Source organism: Loxodonta africana, chromosome 11, assembly GCF_030014295.1.
Source record: "Loxodonta africana isolate mLoxAfr1 chromosome 11, mLoxAfr1.hap2, whole genome shotgun sequence".
NCBI classification, from domain to species: domain Eukaryota; kingdom Metazoa; phylum Chordata; class Mammalia; order Proboscidea; family Elephantidae; genus Loxodonta; species Loxodonta africana.
This window is the reverse complement of record NC_087352.1, coordinates 23,275,461-23,292,288: the sequence shown is the minus strand read 5'-3', so window position 1 is coordinate 23,292,288 and position 16,828 is coordinate 23,275,461. Positions and strand designations below refer to the sequence as shown.

At 41.5% G+C, this 16,828-nt stretch overlaps 2 protein-coding genes across 2 annotated transcripts in view; one reads left to right on the top strand and one right to left on the bottom strand.

Moving 5' to 3' along the window:
• The window catches only part of LOC135232684 (leukocyte immunoglobulin-like receptor subfamily B member 1), a 16,403-nt gene extending 10,287 nt beyond the window's left edge, over window positions 1–6,116 (top strand). The window contains exon 3 of the mRNA XM_064293182.1: window positions 1–6,116. This exon is cut by the window's left edge and continues 7,716 nt beyond it. The gene's annotated coding sequence lies outside the window, so the exon portion shown is untranslated.
• The window catches only part of LOC100663018 (small ribosomal subunit protein uS4-like), a 107,504-nt gene that overhangs the window by 21,355 nt on the left and 69,321 nt on the right, over window positions 1–16,828 (bottom strand). The window contains exons 7-8 of the mRNA XM_064293384.1: window positions 2,937–3,036; window positions 1–2,303 (exon numbers count right to left, since the gene is read on the bottom strand). The exon at window positions 1–2,303 is cut by the window's left edge and continues 7,598 nt beyond it. Coding sequence (XP_064149454.1) covers window positions 2,268–2,303; window positions 2,937–3,036 — 136 coding nt within the window. The 3' untranslated portion in view covers window positions 1–2,267. The remainder of the gene's footprint in view (window positions 2,304–2,936; window positions 3,037–16,828) is intronic.

The following is a 16,828-nucleotide window of genomic DNA, read 5'->3' as shown; positions in this document are numbered from 1 at the left end:
CACCAGGGAATACCTGGAATGTGGAAACAGCTCTCAGCACTCACCCAAACAGTGCTATCCCACAGTTCAAAGAGTGGTCGATCCTGTGACCCCGTGGGTTTGGGCCAGTGGCTGGCCAGGACGAGCTCAGACTGTCCTCCCTTTGACAGTGGAGCGATTACTCAACGTCATGCCTCCTCGGATTAAACAAATTGAGGCTCTGCTCGCTTGGGGTTGCAGAGACTGACCACTGGATACCTAGAGTGAGGACCGTTGCGGGAGTGCCAATCCTCACTCAAAGCTCCTGTTCTTCCAGTGAAGAAGACATCAACTGGTGAGTACCATTTTGTTCACGATTTGTGGGCTGTTAATGAAGTTGTGAAGACCTTATACCCAGTACTCCTAAACCTACATGCCCTACTATCAGCCCTTCCACCTTCCAGTACTCAGTTTACTGCTTTGGATTTATCCTGCTGACTTCCGAGAGTCAGCTAATCTTTGCTTTTGAATGGGAAGGGGGCATAAGAAAGAAAAAGCTCTGTTAGACTGTGCTACCTCAAAGGTTTAAGAACTCCCCACTAATTTTGGAACAGCACTGGCCTGAGATCTAGAGCTATTACCTCCCTTTAGCTGAGGAATATTCCTGCAATATGTGGACCTCCTGATAGGGAACAAGTCTGAGAAATGCTCTTACAAATACTGCGACTGTCTTAAACTTTTTGGACCGACTGTCTTTAAGAAAGTTAGAAGCTAACCTCAATCAGGCTACTCAGGGGGCAGAGAGAGATCCTTTCAAATGGATCTCTGAGTGTCAACGAGCCTTTTGTGATTTAAAAGTCCCAGTCGATAAAAGCCCCTGCCCTGGGGCTGCCAGATTATCAAATATCCTTTAAATTATATAAATAAAAGAAGAAGAGTATTAACCCAGTTCTTGGGATCATGGAGACACCCTGTCGCCTGTTTCTCCAAAAATCTGGACACTGGCTCAAAAGGCTGGCCAGCCTGCTCCGAGCAGTTGCCACAGCTAACATTATTGTTGAAGAGGCTAACAAATTTACTTTGGGACATGATACTATTGTGTTTGTCCCTCATCCAGTGACTGTAGTATTGGAACAAAAAGGACATTTGTGGCGCACCGCCAGTCAGCTAACAGTACATCAAACACAGCTTTTGAGAGAAATCAAATTTAACTTTTGTGAAGTGTTCAGAACTAAACATCGGATGAAATATTTACTGATGTGTATAGATTCTTTTTCAGGATGGGTAGAGACTTTTCCCTGCTGGACCAAGACAGCTAGAGAGAAGTACAACAGGTTTCAACTGCTTTAAGAATAAAGTGAAAACTCCACACAACATGGAGACCTCAATCTATTGGAAAAGGGTAAAAGAATGAATCAGACCACAAAACGACACTTTGTAAAAACTGTGCCCTAGACAGATGTTTTGCCACTGGCCCTCCTCTGAGTCCGTAGTGTACCCTGGGGAAAGCTTAAAATCAGTCTTTTTGAGATACTTTATGAGAGACCATATTGTCTCAACCAACTCTCCTCGCAACCCTCCATCCAGCCCTCTAATGTAATGATGTTTAAATATTTGCTTTCTCTAACCAAAATTGTTTCCCAGTTACATTGGGCAGAAGTTCCTTCTCAAGATAACTGTGACCAGGTGCTCCTCTGGAAGTAGAAAGACCTCCTGTTACAGCCTAAGTGGACTGGATCCTTCACTGCACCACTCAGCACTGACACAGTCATAATGCTTGCAGGAGTCAAACCATGGATCTATCATTCCAAGTCAAGCCCTGCCCAGTCTACAGTGACAAAAGGAGTGAAAAGGCCAACCCATCGATGGACTGAAGTTAAGACTTTCTAGGGTTAAAAAGTACAAATGTTTTTAATGCTAGCTTGGATGGGATTACTATTAGGGGCCAGAGAGATTTTTCCCCAGAGAATCTTTGTCCCTGAGAAAAACATGTTGCTGTAAATTGCAGATTCGAGCCGCCTGCCGTGAAAGCCAGTAGTGAAGCAGGAGGAGGTAAGCAGCAAGAGGGCTTTATTGAACACCGTGTTCAAGAGACAGAGGGGGCAAAACTTCCCTCAGATTCTGTCTGCCCCAAGAGGGCTACAAGAGGGTTTTACAGGGAGAGGGCCAGGGTTTAGAAATTTCCAGGAATGTTGATTCTTCCTTGATGGAGACATAATGACAAAGTGACTTATTGTTGACGTGTTGCGGGCCTCTTTGCTCCATCCTGGTTACGGTCACAAGATGGGTCCGGGTTTTGTTCAATTATCTCAGGTCCTGATAGTATCGCTCATTGTTTCTGTCACCTCAGAGAGAAACATGGTTTAATCAGCAACAAAAAATCTTGATTACCTTGTTTTTTGACAATGGAATTTGTTTTTCTACAAAGGAACAATCGTGAGACAGATTCCAGAGCAAATAATCAATGTTTTCAAAGACTAAAGATCTTAATCACAGCTTATAAGGTAAACTGGAAAATATATTCTCTCTTATTTTAATACTAAAACACTACAGAAAATGTATTTTCTCTGTTTCATGTGTCCCCCAACCCCTCGTTAGAAGATAAAAATTTCTAGGTCTATATCACTGGAGAAGTGTCAAACATTACTAATTTCTGTCTGCCCTCTCTGGGCAGAGGATTACATGCCTAACTCGGCCCTCAAGTCCTGTCTCATCAAGGTTCGTACTCTTGCACACAGAGTTAATATTCTGATATTTATAGCTGGGAACTGTTACAAGATTCATGAAAGATTTGATTTTTCTTGACTGCTAGATTTTACCTGGCTAAAAATCTTATTTATTAGTGAAATTAGATTGGTTGTTATAAACCGCTCCCCCCCGCAAAAAAGGTTTTTTCTTGACTGCTAGATTTTACCTGGCTAAAAATCTTATTTATTAGTGAAATTAGATTGGTTATTATAGGCCCGTTAATCTCTTACCATCTCCAATTTATGCTTATATGTGAGATTACATTCTCTGTCCAATAGATGGCTCAAATCTGTCGCTGGCAGAAGGTGCTTTCGGCTGAAACACTGTGATCTATAAAGAATAGGTAGAAATTTGGGATAGGTGAATATGGTCACCCACGTTGCAAAGGGGGGAATATGTGACCCCAATACTCCCCAGCATGTTTTCTCCTTTTTCAAAGTGGGTGACTGAGAGCTTGACATATGGTGATGAACCTGTAAGTTCTTCTGCTCCCTCTGCCTGCCTCCTCCTTCACATGCCTCTGTTAATGACTTTGCTTTGACCAAATGTTAATGACTTTGTTCTTTGTTTTAAACCGATGCAAATAACCTTTTGTTATGTCCAACCACCTGTGGCCTACAACCCCCACAGGAAAGTTGGAGCCCAGGTATCAGATATGTACGTCTTTAGCCTAATAAAGAAATGCATGGCAGGGGACTACAAAGACACTTCTAACCCTTGTAAGATTCTATATAAGCTCTAATGTAAAACTGCTCTTTGGGACTCCATAGAGACAGCCTGTATTGCTGCTGGGTCCCCGGTGATGTATATATCTCCTTAATAAACTTTCTCACTCTTTCTGAATTGTAGTATATTTCATTGGCTCAGCTGCTCCAGGGCATGGACCCTAATCAGGTAATAAAGTGTTAAAAAGCAAAGATGGCATCTTGAAGACTAAGGTGCTCCTGACCCAAGCCAAGGTGTGTTCAATCGCCTCATATGCAAGTGAAAGCTGGACTAAGAATAAGGAAGAAGAATTGACACTTTTGAATTGTGGTGTTGGCAAAGAATATTCTATATGCCCTGGACTGCCAGAAGTACAAACAAATCTGTCTTAGAAGAAATACAGCCAGAATGCTTCTTAGAGGCAAAGATGATGAGACTATGTCTCACATATTTTGGACATGTTATCAAGAGGGGTCAGCCTCTGGAGAAGGACATCATGCTCAGTAAAGTAAAAAAAAAAAAAAAAAGTAAAGGGCCATTTAAAAAGAGGAAGGCCTTCAATGAGATGGATTAACACAGTGGCTGCAACAATGGGTCCAAGCATAACAGCGATTGTGAGGATGGCGCAGGACCAGGCAGTGTTTCATTCTGTTGTACATAATGTCACTATGAGTTGGATCAACTCAACGGCACCTAACAACATAACAACAACAATCTGAATTTAAGTGAAGGGTTTGCTGAGAAGGTGGCATTTGAGGTGAGACCTGAATGAAGAGAAACATACAAGTAGTTAATAGAGGAGCACACCCAGGCAGAGGAAACAGCAAGTGCCAAGGTTCTGAGACAGGAAAAACTTAGTGAGGATGATGGATCATGTGGTTGGAGACAAAAAGAGAGTATTAGGATAAGAGGCCAGAACTACAGGAAGTGACCAGATTCTGCAGTCTTAGGTTTTATGTCAGCATGGGCCTGAATATATCTGATTTAAATATTTCAAGAATTACTCTGCCAACAGTATGAAAAATTGACCGAAGGAGGGCAAGAGTGGAATGGAGAAGACCAGTCTCCCCTCACTGATCCTCACCAGAAGATCCCTGAAGATGAAAACCCCCAAGCAGTGATACATGCCACTCAAGAGCTGGGTGGGAAGTGGTCCCCTCTTCTTCATGCATATTTGGGGGATCGCATTCAGGATGCATCTCATCATATCAGGTGAGGCCGGGTAGTGACAAGTCTGCAGATGCCTCTGGAGCCAGGAGGAAGGGGGGGCTGGACCTGGGAAGGTTAAGTGCAAGGGTCTAATCTACCATACAGGGGCAAAATATCCCTCCCCCTAGAGTTTAACAGCAGAAAAGTGTTTCCTTCCCCTTGCCTGCCCCCTACCCTACTCTACTCCAACACCAGTCCGGCAGTATTCAACAACTGCCACGCTACCTAAGCCAGGAACTCAGGGCTATCTGTGACCACACCAGTCTTCCAGCTTTAAAAAAACAAGCCCCCTAAGCCAGGAATTCAAGGCCAGCCAGGAGGCCCTACCCCTTTGCCCAGCCAATGGTATGAGGAGTCTATATACATGCAGCATCCTTCACCCCTGCCTAGACCTGTGTGGGCCAATTCAACACCACATGCCCTCATTAGCATAAAACAGCAGGGCTTGTATTTGAAGCCCATTTTCAACTGCAGCAGCCAAGGGAGAGCTGCAGATTCATGACAGTTGATGCCACCCTGCCACTTAAGCAAGGCCCTCACCTACCCACACCAGGGGCCTGAGGGTTGGCCATACCACCCACTCCATCTAGCCACCCACAACGGAGGCCTGAGAATAAGTAGTGCCTTCAGTCCCTCCAGCCAATAGCACCTGGTGCCCAAGGACCAGATGCAATAGCCCCCCAATATGCACTGTAAGGGACAGGGACATGTCCTCTACCCAGGCACCCAAGGGCAGTTGTCAGACTCCTACCTTGCTCCACACATTGCACCCTACTGCAGTCAGATACCGCTGCCTGCTCTAAATACCCCTATATAGCCCTGCCCGTCTAGGACTGTAGGTGAGAGTCTACACCACACACTGTCTCTCAAATTTGATGGCAAAATTAGGTTGCTTCCATATAAAATAAGGGGATTTGTAAAAACCAAACCAAAATTACAAGACATATTGAAGGGAGTCCTTTGGATAGAGAACCAACAATATCAGACAACAATCCAAGACTAGAACACAGGACAGATCAACCAGTTATCAACCCAGGTAGGAAAGTTGCTAAAATAAGTTAAAGCTAAAAGACTGAAAATAGGGAAACAGAGACATCAATATGTATACAATGACAATGTCAAAACAAAAAAAGAGGAAACAAACAGTGTAACCATAGAAATCCTATATGGAGAGGAAGTTAAGGAGATACTGAGAACTAAACGATCAGTTTAAACTTAGAAAAATAAAGGGAAATTTTAAGGAAACCACAAAAGAAGTTAACAAACCTACCCATCAAAATAAAAAAGAAGAAAAAAACATAAAGACTCAGCAAACACATAATAAAAAAATGAAAAGAAAATACATGAAGAAAAACAACTCAGAAAATTAAGTGGAACAAAGAAACTTTCAACACCACAAAAAAAATACATCAAAATGACAGCACTAAACTTATAAAAAAAAAAAACAAAAAAAACACTATCCATCTATATGCTGCCTACAAGAGATACATCTTAGATTCAAAGACACAAACTAAAAGTCAAAGCATGGAAAAAAAATATCAAGCAAACAACAACCAAAAAAGAGCAGAAGTGGCAATATTAATCTCTAACAAAATAGACTTGAAAGTAAAATCCACCACAAAGGACGAGAAAGGACACCACATAATGATTAAAAGGTCAATACACCAGGAGTACATAACCATAAGTATATACACAGCCAATGACAGGGCTCCAAAATACATAAAACAAACTAATAGCACTGAAAAGAGAAACACACAGCTCCACAATAATAGTAGGAGACTTTAGTACACCACTTTCGGTGAAGGACAGAATATCCAGAAGGAAGCTCAATAAAGACAGTGACGATCTAAATGCCACAGTCAACCGACTTGACCTCATAGACATATACGGAATGCTCCACCCAAAACCAGCTAAGTATACTTTCTTTTCCAAGGCACTTGGAAACATTCTCCAGAATAGACCACATTTTAGGCCACAAAGAAAGCCTTAGTAGAATTGTCTTACTCTTCTAGTGCTACTAAAACAGAAATACCACAAGTGGATGGCTTTAACAAAAAGAAATTTATTTTCTCACATTCTAATAGGCTAGAAGTTCAAATTTAGGGCAGCAACTCCAGGGGAAGGCTTTCTCTGTCGGCTCTGGAGGAAGGCCCTTGTTGTCAATCTTCCCCCGGACTAGGAGTTTCTCCATGCAGGAACCCCGGTCCAAAGGAAGCGCTGTGCTCCATGTGCTTCTTTCTTGGTGGTATGAGGTCCCAACTGTCTGCTTGCTTCCCTTTCTTTTTATCCCTTGTAAGATAAAAGGTGGTGCAGGCCACACTCAAGGGAAACTCCCTTTACATTAAATCAGGAATGTGACCTTAGAAAGGGTGTTATAATTCTATCCTAATCCTCTTCAACATAAAATTACAATTACAAAATGGAGGACAACCACACAATACTGAGAATCATGGCCCAGCAAAATTAATATACACATTTTTGGGGGGACATAATTCAATCAATGACAAGAATCCAAAACATCAAAATATTACAAAACATCTTTTCTGACCATAATGCCATAAAAGTAGAAATCAATAACAGAAACAGGAAGGGGAAAAAAAAAATCAAATACCTGCCAAGTGAACAACACCTTGCTTAAAAACTACTGGGTTATAGAAGAAATCAAGGATGGAATAAAGAAATTCATAGAAACAAACGAGAATGAAAACACATCTCACAGGAACTTTTGGGACACAGCAAAAGCAGAGCTTAGAGGTCAATTTATACCAATAAATGCAGACATGCAAAAAGAATAAAGGGCCAAAATCAAAATATTAACCCTATGTCATGGACTGAATTGTGATCCCCCAAAATTATATGTACCTATCTGGCTAGCCCATGATTCCCAGTGTTCTGTGATTGTCCACCACTTTGTAATCTGATGTGATATTCCTATGTGTTATAAATCCTACCTCTATGATTGAATGAGGTAGGACAGGAGGCAGTTATGTTAATGAGGCAGGACTCAATCTACAACATTGGATTGTGTCTTGAGACAATCCTTTTGATTTATAAAAGAGAGAAGCCAGCAGAGACACAGGGGACTTCATACCTCCAAGAAAGTAGCACCAGGAGCAGAACATGCCCTTTGGACCAGGGGTTCCTGCACAAAGAAGCTCCTAGTCCAGGGGAAGATTGATGAAAAGCACCTTCCCCCAGAGTCAGCATAGAAAGCCTTCCCCTGGAACTGAAGCCCTGAATTTGGACTTTTAGCCTACTGGACTGTGAGATATAAACTTCTGTTTGTTAAAGGCATCCACTTCTGAAATTTCTCTTACAGCTGCACTAGATGACTAAGATACCCTACAACTCGAACAAATAGAAAGAGAGCAGCAAAAGAAGCCCTCAGGTACCAGAAGAAAGCAAATAATAAAAATTTGAGCAGAAAGAAAATAGAGAATAGAAAAACAATTGAAAGAGTAAACAAGACCAAAAGTTGGTTCTTCGAAAAGATCAACAAAACTGTCAGACCATCGGCCAAACTGACAAAAGAAAAACAGGAGAGGAAGCAAATAACCCAAATAAGAAATGAGATGGGCAATATCACAACAGATCCAACTGAAATTAAAAGAATCATAAAAGAATACTATGAAAAATTGTACTCCAACAAATTTGAAAACCTAGAGGAAATGGACAAATTTCTAGATGCTTACATAAACATCAGCAGAATGTTTGTGAGGAAGAATTAAAAGACGTGCTCAGAAAACTTTACTCATTTCCTCTTGTTAATATTCAAGACTCCATTGTCTGTCACTGTCACTCCAAATGATTAGGCTGAAGCAAAGAGCTCCTCACAGCCTACTCCCCAGAGTTAAGAAGCCATTGTAACTGAAGAGGTGAGCATGTACCCTCTCCAGATAATGAACAGTCAATACATTGAATGTTTCCTGATGCCACAAAAAATGGGGATCCCATAGCCTCACACTAGTCAAATGTTCACATCTCCTGAGTAAGTGGGGACTCTATCCCCAGGTGATGTGTGTGGACTTAGCACAGGATTCTCAATTTTGTGGGCAGTCAAGAGTTCACATTCAAGATCCCTGAATTCCAGGGCAACGCTAGGAGCCCTAATACATGGCATAAAGACAACACAAAACATTACTAACAATGCACAAACACCAGAAGAAAAACTAGACAACTGGGAGCTCATAAAAATCAAACACTTGGGCTCACCAAAAGACTTCATCAAAAAGTAAAAAGACAACCTACAGACTGGGAAAAATTTTTGGCTACGACAAATCCAATCAATGTTTACTCTCTCAAATCTACAAGATACTGCAAAACATCAACAAAAAAAGACAACCCAATTTAAAAAACGGACAGAGGATATGAACAGGCACTTCATCTAAGAAGATATTCAGGCAGCTACCAGATACATGAGGAAATGCTCACAATCATTAGCCATGAGAGAAATGCAAATCAAAACTACCATGAGATACCACCTTGCCCCAACAACAAAAAAAAATTTTTTTTTTTTTCCCAAGGCTAGCATTAATCCAAAAAATACAAAATAATAAATGTTGGAGAGATTGTGGAAAGATTGGAACACTTATATGTAGCTGGTGAAAATGTAGAATGGTACAACCACTTTGGAAATCAATTTGGCACTTCCTTAAAAAGCTAGAAATAAAAGTACCATACAGTCCAGCAATTGCACTCCATAAAATACATTCTAGAGAAATAAGCACCATGACACGAATAGATATATGCACACCCATGTTCACTGCAGCGCTGTACACAGTACCAAAAAGATGGAAACAACCTAGGTGCCCAGCAATGGACGCATGGATAAACAAATTGTGGTATACTCACACAATGGAATACTACACAAAAATAAAGAACAATGACAAATCTGCAAAACATCCGATAACATGGATGAATCTGGAAGGTGTTATGCTGAGTGAAATTAGTCAGTAGCAAAAGGACAAATCCTGTATAAGACCACGATTCTAAGAACTCAAGAAATAGTTTAAATGCAGAAGAAAACATTCTTTGATGGTTACAAGGGTGGGGAGGGAGGGAGAGGAGAATTAACTAAATAGATAGTAGACAAGAATTGTCTTAGGTGAATAGAAGGACAACACACTATAGAGGAGAAATCAGCACAACTGGACTAAACCAAAAACTAAGAAGTTTCCTGAATACAACCACTTTGAGGGACAGAGTAGCAGAGGTGGGGGTCTGGGGACCATGGTTTCAGGGGACATCTAGGTCAATTAGGATAACAAAGTTTATTAAGAAAATGTTCTGCATCCTATTTCGGTGAGTGGTGTCTGGGATCTTAAAAGCTAGGGAAAGGCCTTCTAAGATACAAGAATTGGTCCCAACTCACCTGGAGCAAAGGAGAATGAAGAACACCAAAGACATAAGGCAACTATTAGCCCAAGAGACAGAAAGGGCTACATAAACCAGAAACTCCATCAGCCTGAGACCAGAAGAATTAGATCGTGCCCGGCTACCACCAATGACCGCCATGACAAGGAACGCAACAGAGAGTTCCTGATGGGGCAGGAGAAAAGTGGGATGCGGAACTCAAATTCTAGTTAAAAAAAAAAAAAACAGACTTAATGGTCTGACTGAAACTGGAGGGACTCTGGAAGACATAGCCTCAGACTCTCTGTCAGCCCAGGACCGAAACCATTCCTGAGGCCAACTCTTCAGACAAAGATTAGACTGGACTATAGGACATAAAATGATACTCATGAAGAGAGTACTTCTTAGATCAAGTAGATACATGAGACTAAATGGAGAGTTCCTGCCTGGACTCAAGATGAGAAGGCAAAAAGGACAGAAGCTGGTTGAATGGACCTGGGAAATCCAGGGTGGAAAGGAGGAGTGTGCTGTCATATTATACAGATAGCAAATAGGGTCACATAAAAAAAAAAAAAGTGTATATAAATTTTTGTATGAGAAAATAATTTGAACTATAAACTTTCACTTAAAATACAACTTAAAAAAAAAAAAGATCCCTGAGTTCGAGGAAAAGTGTATAAACTCAGTCTGCAATGTGGAATTGCAACCACGCCTGACCATGGGAAAAGTAAAATTCAAGGATGAGGTCGTCACTTCAGGAGAAACCAAAATCCTGATTAATCTGCAGAAAGAAAGTAAACCAGAGGTTTCACGATCAGGGGAAGGCTGGGCTATGACTATCAGCAGATTCCAACTCCTCGTCCTTTCTGTGTTCCTAGTTCCAGGAGCTTCTGGGAACGCCATCCGGGCAGTTATCAAGCCACATTCCAGACCAGTAAGGTAGCAGGAACTCAGTGCTCATAGGAAGGGGACACAACTGGTTAAAAACTCACAATGAAAGAAAGGAAATAAGACAACATCTCAGGGCTCCTTGAGTGGGACTAGTTCATCCTTTTGTCAGGGAATCCTCCTGCTGGTCATTAGCTAGATTCACTCCCTATTTCACTCTTTCAAATGTCATCCAGATAGGACAACTCCTGAGCTTTTGAATGTCTCCAACACCTTCACTCTGGAGGAGGGGTTTGCTTTGGTCTCAATTTTTGGCGGAATGGAGAGAGAAGTCGAAATATACATAAGGGAAACAGACTAAGATTAGTACCAAGATCTCATTGGATCCCCAGAACAAACTTGAGAGGAAAGTGGACTACTGCACTCTATGTAACTAATGAGGAAAGTGAGTTTCCATGAGCAAGGATTACAGGTGAAAAGCCACATCTCAGTGGAGCTGAATTTGAACTGAGTTTTTCTCAATTTCCCCTCCTCACCTGCTTCCAGGCAACAAGAGGGCTCACTCTCCAGGACAAGGAGAGGCGCTTACACCTGGCTGTGTGAGGTAGAGTAGGTGTAGGGAGAATGAGGGTGCCGTGTTGCAGAGATTTTGAGGAACTTTCATTAGGAAGGAACCAGAAAGGCTCAAGCAAAATCTTTTAGAATGAAAAAACCAAAACCCAGCCTGTTGCCATCAAGTCAATTCAGACTCGTAGTAACCCTACAGAACAGAGTAGAACTTTCCATAGGGTTTCCAAGACTATAGTTCTTTACAGAAGCCATTGCCACATCTTTCTCCCACAGAGCAGCTGGTGGGTTTCAACCTCCGACCTTTTGGTTAGCAGCCAAGTGCTTAACCACTGTGCCACCAGGGTAAACAGAGTTCACCAACCATGGATTCTTCATAAGGGCTCATGACGAAACAGGACAAAGGGGAAGGGGGAACGAGTCTGGACAGGCAGAATTTTGGCAAGATGGGAAAGGAAAATGGACTCCATTTTGGAGTTCCTGGGGAGGGATGGTCATGACCTATGTGTAAAGATCTCTGAATTCTCCCCTAGCCCTCATTCTCTACGATTACAGTGGGGAGAGTTTCATCAGGATGGGTGTGGCAGGGTTGATCTTCATGGCTCTGTTGGCATTGCTGGCTGAGACCTTGTGGAGCTGTGAGGGGCCACAGCAGGAAGGCTAAAGAAACTTGTCTGAACTCAGCTGGAGTGAATGGAGGGGTTCAACAAAATGGACCCTGGACAAGCCCCAAATGGTGGCCATTGCCAAGCATGGGGCTGAAATATAGACAAGATCAAGTATTTATGGGATTTCTGTGGGGCTCTGCAATAAGACAGGCCTTCAAAAAGATCCAGGGAATGCTTCCTGGAGACCAAGAAATCTACTTGGAGGACACTAGGGGAAAGGGGCCATAAAATGCTTGGTTCCATTCACGGAAAACCTCACAAGGTTAATTGCAGTCCTCTCTTACATCTCAGACTGTTTATCCCCTTCCCTTCTCCTCATTACATGCAATGTCTCTCCTTAGATGAGTTTTTTCTCCTCTGTCTCTTTTCCTTCTCTTCCCATTCTCCTCCTGTTTTCTTCCTCCTGTTCTTCCTCTTCCACAACTCCTCCCCCCTCATCCTCCTTCTCCTCTGCTCCTTCCTCTTCTCCCTCTTCTCCTTATTTCTTCTCCTCCTCTTCCTTTTCTGCTTCTCCTTGGCTTCTTTCTCTTCTTCCTCCTCCTCCTTCTCCTCTTATTCTTCCTCTTCTTCCGTTGTTGGTTTTTTTTTTTTTAACTTTTCATCTTTCTTCTTCTGTTTTTCTTCTGGTGCTCTTTTTAATCTATTTTTTCTATATTAATGGAATCCAAGTGAAAAATAACCTAAATTTAAATTTTTGCTTACTGTAGTAGCCCCATTTATCAACACAGAAAAAACTCCAAAGTTGAACTTTTAAAAGTGAGTATAAAATCTTACATTCATTTGTCTGATTAAATCTTTTGAAATTCATATGTCTGTTAATGTAAAAGTTCTATATTTGGAATAAATATTTTAGAAAAACTCTGCTATTAAAAGATCATTTTCCTAGTGGTGATGGCTACACAACATGGTGAATGTAATTAATGTCACTGAGTTGTACACATAAAAATGGTTGGAATGGCAAGTGTTTGTTTTACATGTATATATATATATACACCAAAAGACCCATTGCCGTCTAGTCAATTTCTACTCAGAGCAACCCTATAATACACAGTAGAACTGTCCCATGGAGTTTCCAAGGAGCGCCTGGTAGGTTCGAACTGCCAGCCTTTTGGTTAGCAGCCATAGTTCTTAAGCACTACACCACCAGGGTTTCCATATATATACAACCACAATTTAGAAAAATTATTATTACCAAAGAAATGAGAGATAAACTGTTTATCTCTCATCTCTCTATAATATTAGGTTTACTATTGTTGTTGTTAGCTGTCATCAAGTCAGTCCCAACTCAAGGTGACCCCATGCACAGCCAAACAAACAATGCCTGGTCCTGTGACATCCTCATGATTATTTGTTGATCAGACTGTTGTGATCCAGAGCATTTTCACTGGTTGATTCTCAAAAGTAGGTAACCAAATCTGTTCCGTCACAGTCTGGAAATGCTGCTGAAACCTGTTCAGCATCATAGAAACACACAAATCACTACTAATAGATGGAGTGAGGTGCACTGGCCAGGAATTGAACCCCGATCCCCACATGGGAGGTGAGAATTATACCACTGAACACCAATTGTCACTACTCCCTTCTTTGGGGACATTAGTTTTCTTTTTATTCTCCCACCTATTGCTTCCTCTTAAAAAGAAAAAATGAAAAGAAAAAGTTGTCAAATCAATTCCAACACATAGCAACCCTATAGGACAGAGTAGAACTGCCCCACAGAGTTTCCAAGGAGCAGCTGGTGGATTCAAACTGCCACCCTTTTGGTTAACTGATGAATTCTTAGCCACTATGACACCAGGGCTCTGCTTCTCCTACCATCTCAAATTAAAATGGTCACATATTGCATAATTTCATTCACATGAAATACTCAGACTAGGTAAATCCATAGACACAGAACACGGATTGGCAGTTACAAGGAGCAGGGAGAGGGGCAAATGAAGAGCAACTATTGAATGGGTGTGAAGTACCTTTTTTGGGTGATGCAAATGTATTGGAACTAGACAGAGGTGTTGGTTGTACCACATTGTAAATGTACTAAAAGTCACTTAATTGTTCCCTTTCAATGGTTTAAGTTCCATAAACTTCACCTAATTTTACTAAAACTTTTGAAGTTGTACTACCAATTCTATACATCTCATCCAGAAAATAGGTGACAGGCTACTTCCCAAATCATATTATAAGGCCAAAAATACTCTGGTATGAAAACAGCAAAGGCAGTACAAAAAAAAATTATAAAAATAACTTCAGACAAATACCCTCATAAACACTGATGCAAAATTCTCCAAACAAATATTAGCAAATCAACTTCCAACAATAAAATAAAAAACATGCTACACCATGTCCAAGTAGGGCATATCCAAAATACAAGGATGCTTCTGGATTAAAATATCAGACACCATATTAACGGTCTAAAGAAGAAAAAACACAAGATCATATCAGAAGGTGCAAGCAAAGCATTAGAGAAAATTCGATATCAATTCATAATTAAAAGAGGACAAAAAAGGAAGGAGGCGGGGCCAAGATGGCAGAATAGCCAGGCCCTTCCTGCCATTCCCTCTTACAACAAATACAAGAAAAAACAAGTGAAACAATTATATTTATGACAACCTAGGAGCCCTGAACATCAAAGGCAAAGTTTGAAAATGGACAGAACAGAAGGGGGAGGGAGAGATGGTTCAGAAGCAGAGAGGAGTAGCTGTACCTGAATTGCCGGGATCCCTCAGGCACCATTCCTGGGAGCAGCTGGGGTGAACTGGTGGTGGCCTTTGGCCACAGTTTCCTCAGAGAGAAGCAGCCAGCCGCACAGCCTACTCACACCTCCGGACACAGAGAAGAATAGCACTCTCGGCAAAAGCTAAGTACTTGCATATAGTTTACCGCACACCCCACACTGAAGCCAGCTTCAGTGGCTGTTGATTTTCCTGGGCCTGAGATAGGCCCTGTTGAGCACCTGGACCCATCCTCCCGGCTTTGGAGAAGGAATAAATTCACAAGTGTGGGAAAAAATAAATTGCCAGCTCCACTAAACAGGGGAGCTTAGGACAGAAGTTGCTCCTGTCCAGGCATAAACAGTCTGTGGTCTTTGAATGCCTCTCCCCGCTGCATGTACTTGTGTGGACCTATTTCAGGAGAATAGGCCCTTGTTTGCAGACTACAACTGTTTCACCTGTGCAGTGCAGAGGTGAGTGATGTTTGACATCACTTTACCTATTAAATAAGGTCCTCACCTACCCACATCAGGGGCCTAAGGACTGGTGGCTCCACTCAGGTCACCCAGCCACCCGTGACAGGGGTCCAATGGTAGCTGGAACCTCCCAGTCCTTACAACCAAAAACATTGAGTGCCCATGGTCCATCTGCAGAACCCACCCACCTGTACACTCTAGGGAAGAGGGTCACGTTTTCCTCAGAGACACTTGGGGGACAATTCTCAGCCCCCTGCCTTGTTCAGAGCATGACCGCCTGCTGCAACCAGATACCAGTACCTACACCAATCACCCCTGTCCCTCTGAGACTGTAGGACAGAGCGTGAACTGCACAGTTGCTGATCAGCTACCTGGACACCTGAGCTGAACTGATACAAGAAAAGTGAATGGACTCCTATACTGATATATCCGATAACAGCTCTAGCCATTTGGTGACAGGACATCAGAGCTCCAAAGGCGAAAATTATCAAGCTACCTCACTCAAGCAACCCATCTGGGCATATCAAAACAAAACAAAGCAAGAAGCTAGGATACAGTAAGCAAACATAAAATAAACTAATACAATAACTTATAGCTGACTCAGAGGCAACAGTCAACATCAAGCCACATAAAGAAATAGACCATGATCACATCAACATGTTCTCAAAACAACGAATCAATGAATCTTCTGGATGAAGGTGTCTTCCTATAATTACCAGATGCAGAATTCAAAAGGTTAATATACACAACTCTTCAAGACATCAGGAATGAAATTAGGAAGGAGATCAGGCAACACACAGAACAAGCCAAGAAACACACAGATAAAGTAGTTGAAGAAATTAAAAGGTTGTTCAAGAACATAATGAAAAATTTAATAAGCTACAAGAATCCTTAGAGAGACAGAAATTCAGAAGACTAACAATAACATTACAGAATTAGATAAATGAATACAAAGTCAGAGGAGCAGAACTGAGCAACTGGAAGGCAGAACTGGTGAACTTGAAAATAAAGCACTTGGCACCAATATATTTGAAGAAAAATCGATAAAAGAATTAAAAAAAATAAAGAAACCTTAAGAATCATGTGGGACTCTATCAAGAGAAATAACCTACGAGTGACTGGAGTACCAGAATGGGGCGGGGGGGTGGATAACAGGAAATACAGAGAGAATTGTTGAAAATTTATTGCAGAAAAATTCCCTGATATCATGAAAGATGAGCGATATCTATCCAAGATGCTCATCAAACTCCACATTAGGTAGGCTTTAAAAGAAAGTCACCAAGACATATTATAATCAAACTTCTCAAAACCAAAGATAAAGACAGAATTTTAAGAGCAGCTAGGGATAAACGAAAAGTCACCTACAAAGGAAAGTCAATAAGAATAAGCTTTGACTACTCAGCAGAAACCACACAGGCAAGAAGGCAATGGGATGACTTATATAAAGTATTGAAGGAAAAAAAAATGCCAGCCAAGAATCATATATCCTGAAAAACTGTCTTTCAAATATGAAGGTGAAATCAGGACATTTCCAGATAAACAGAAGTTTAGG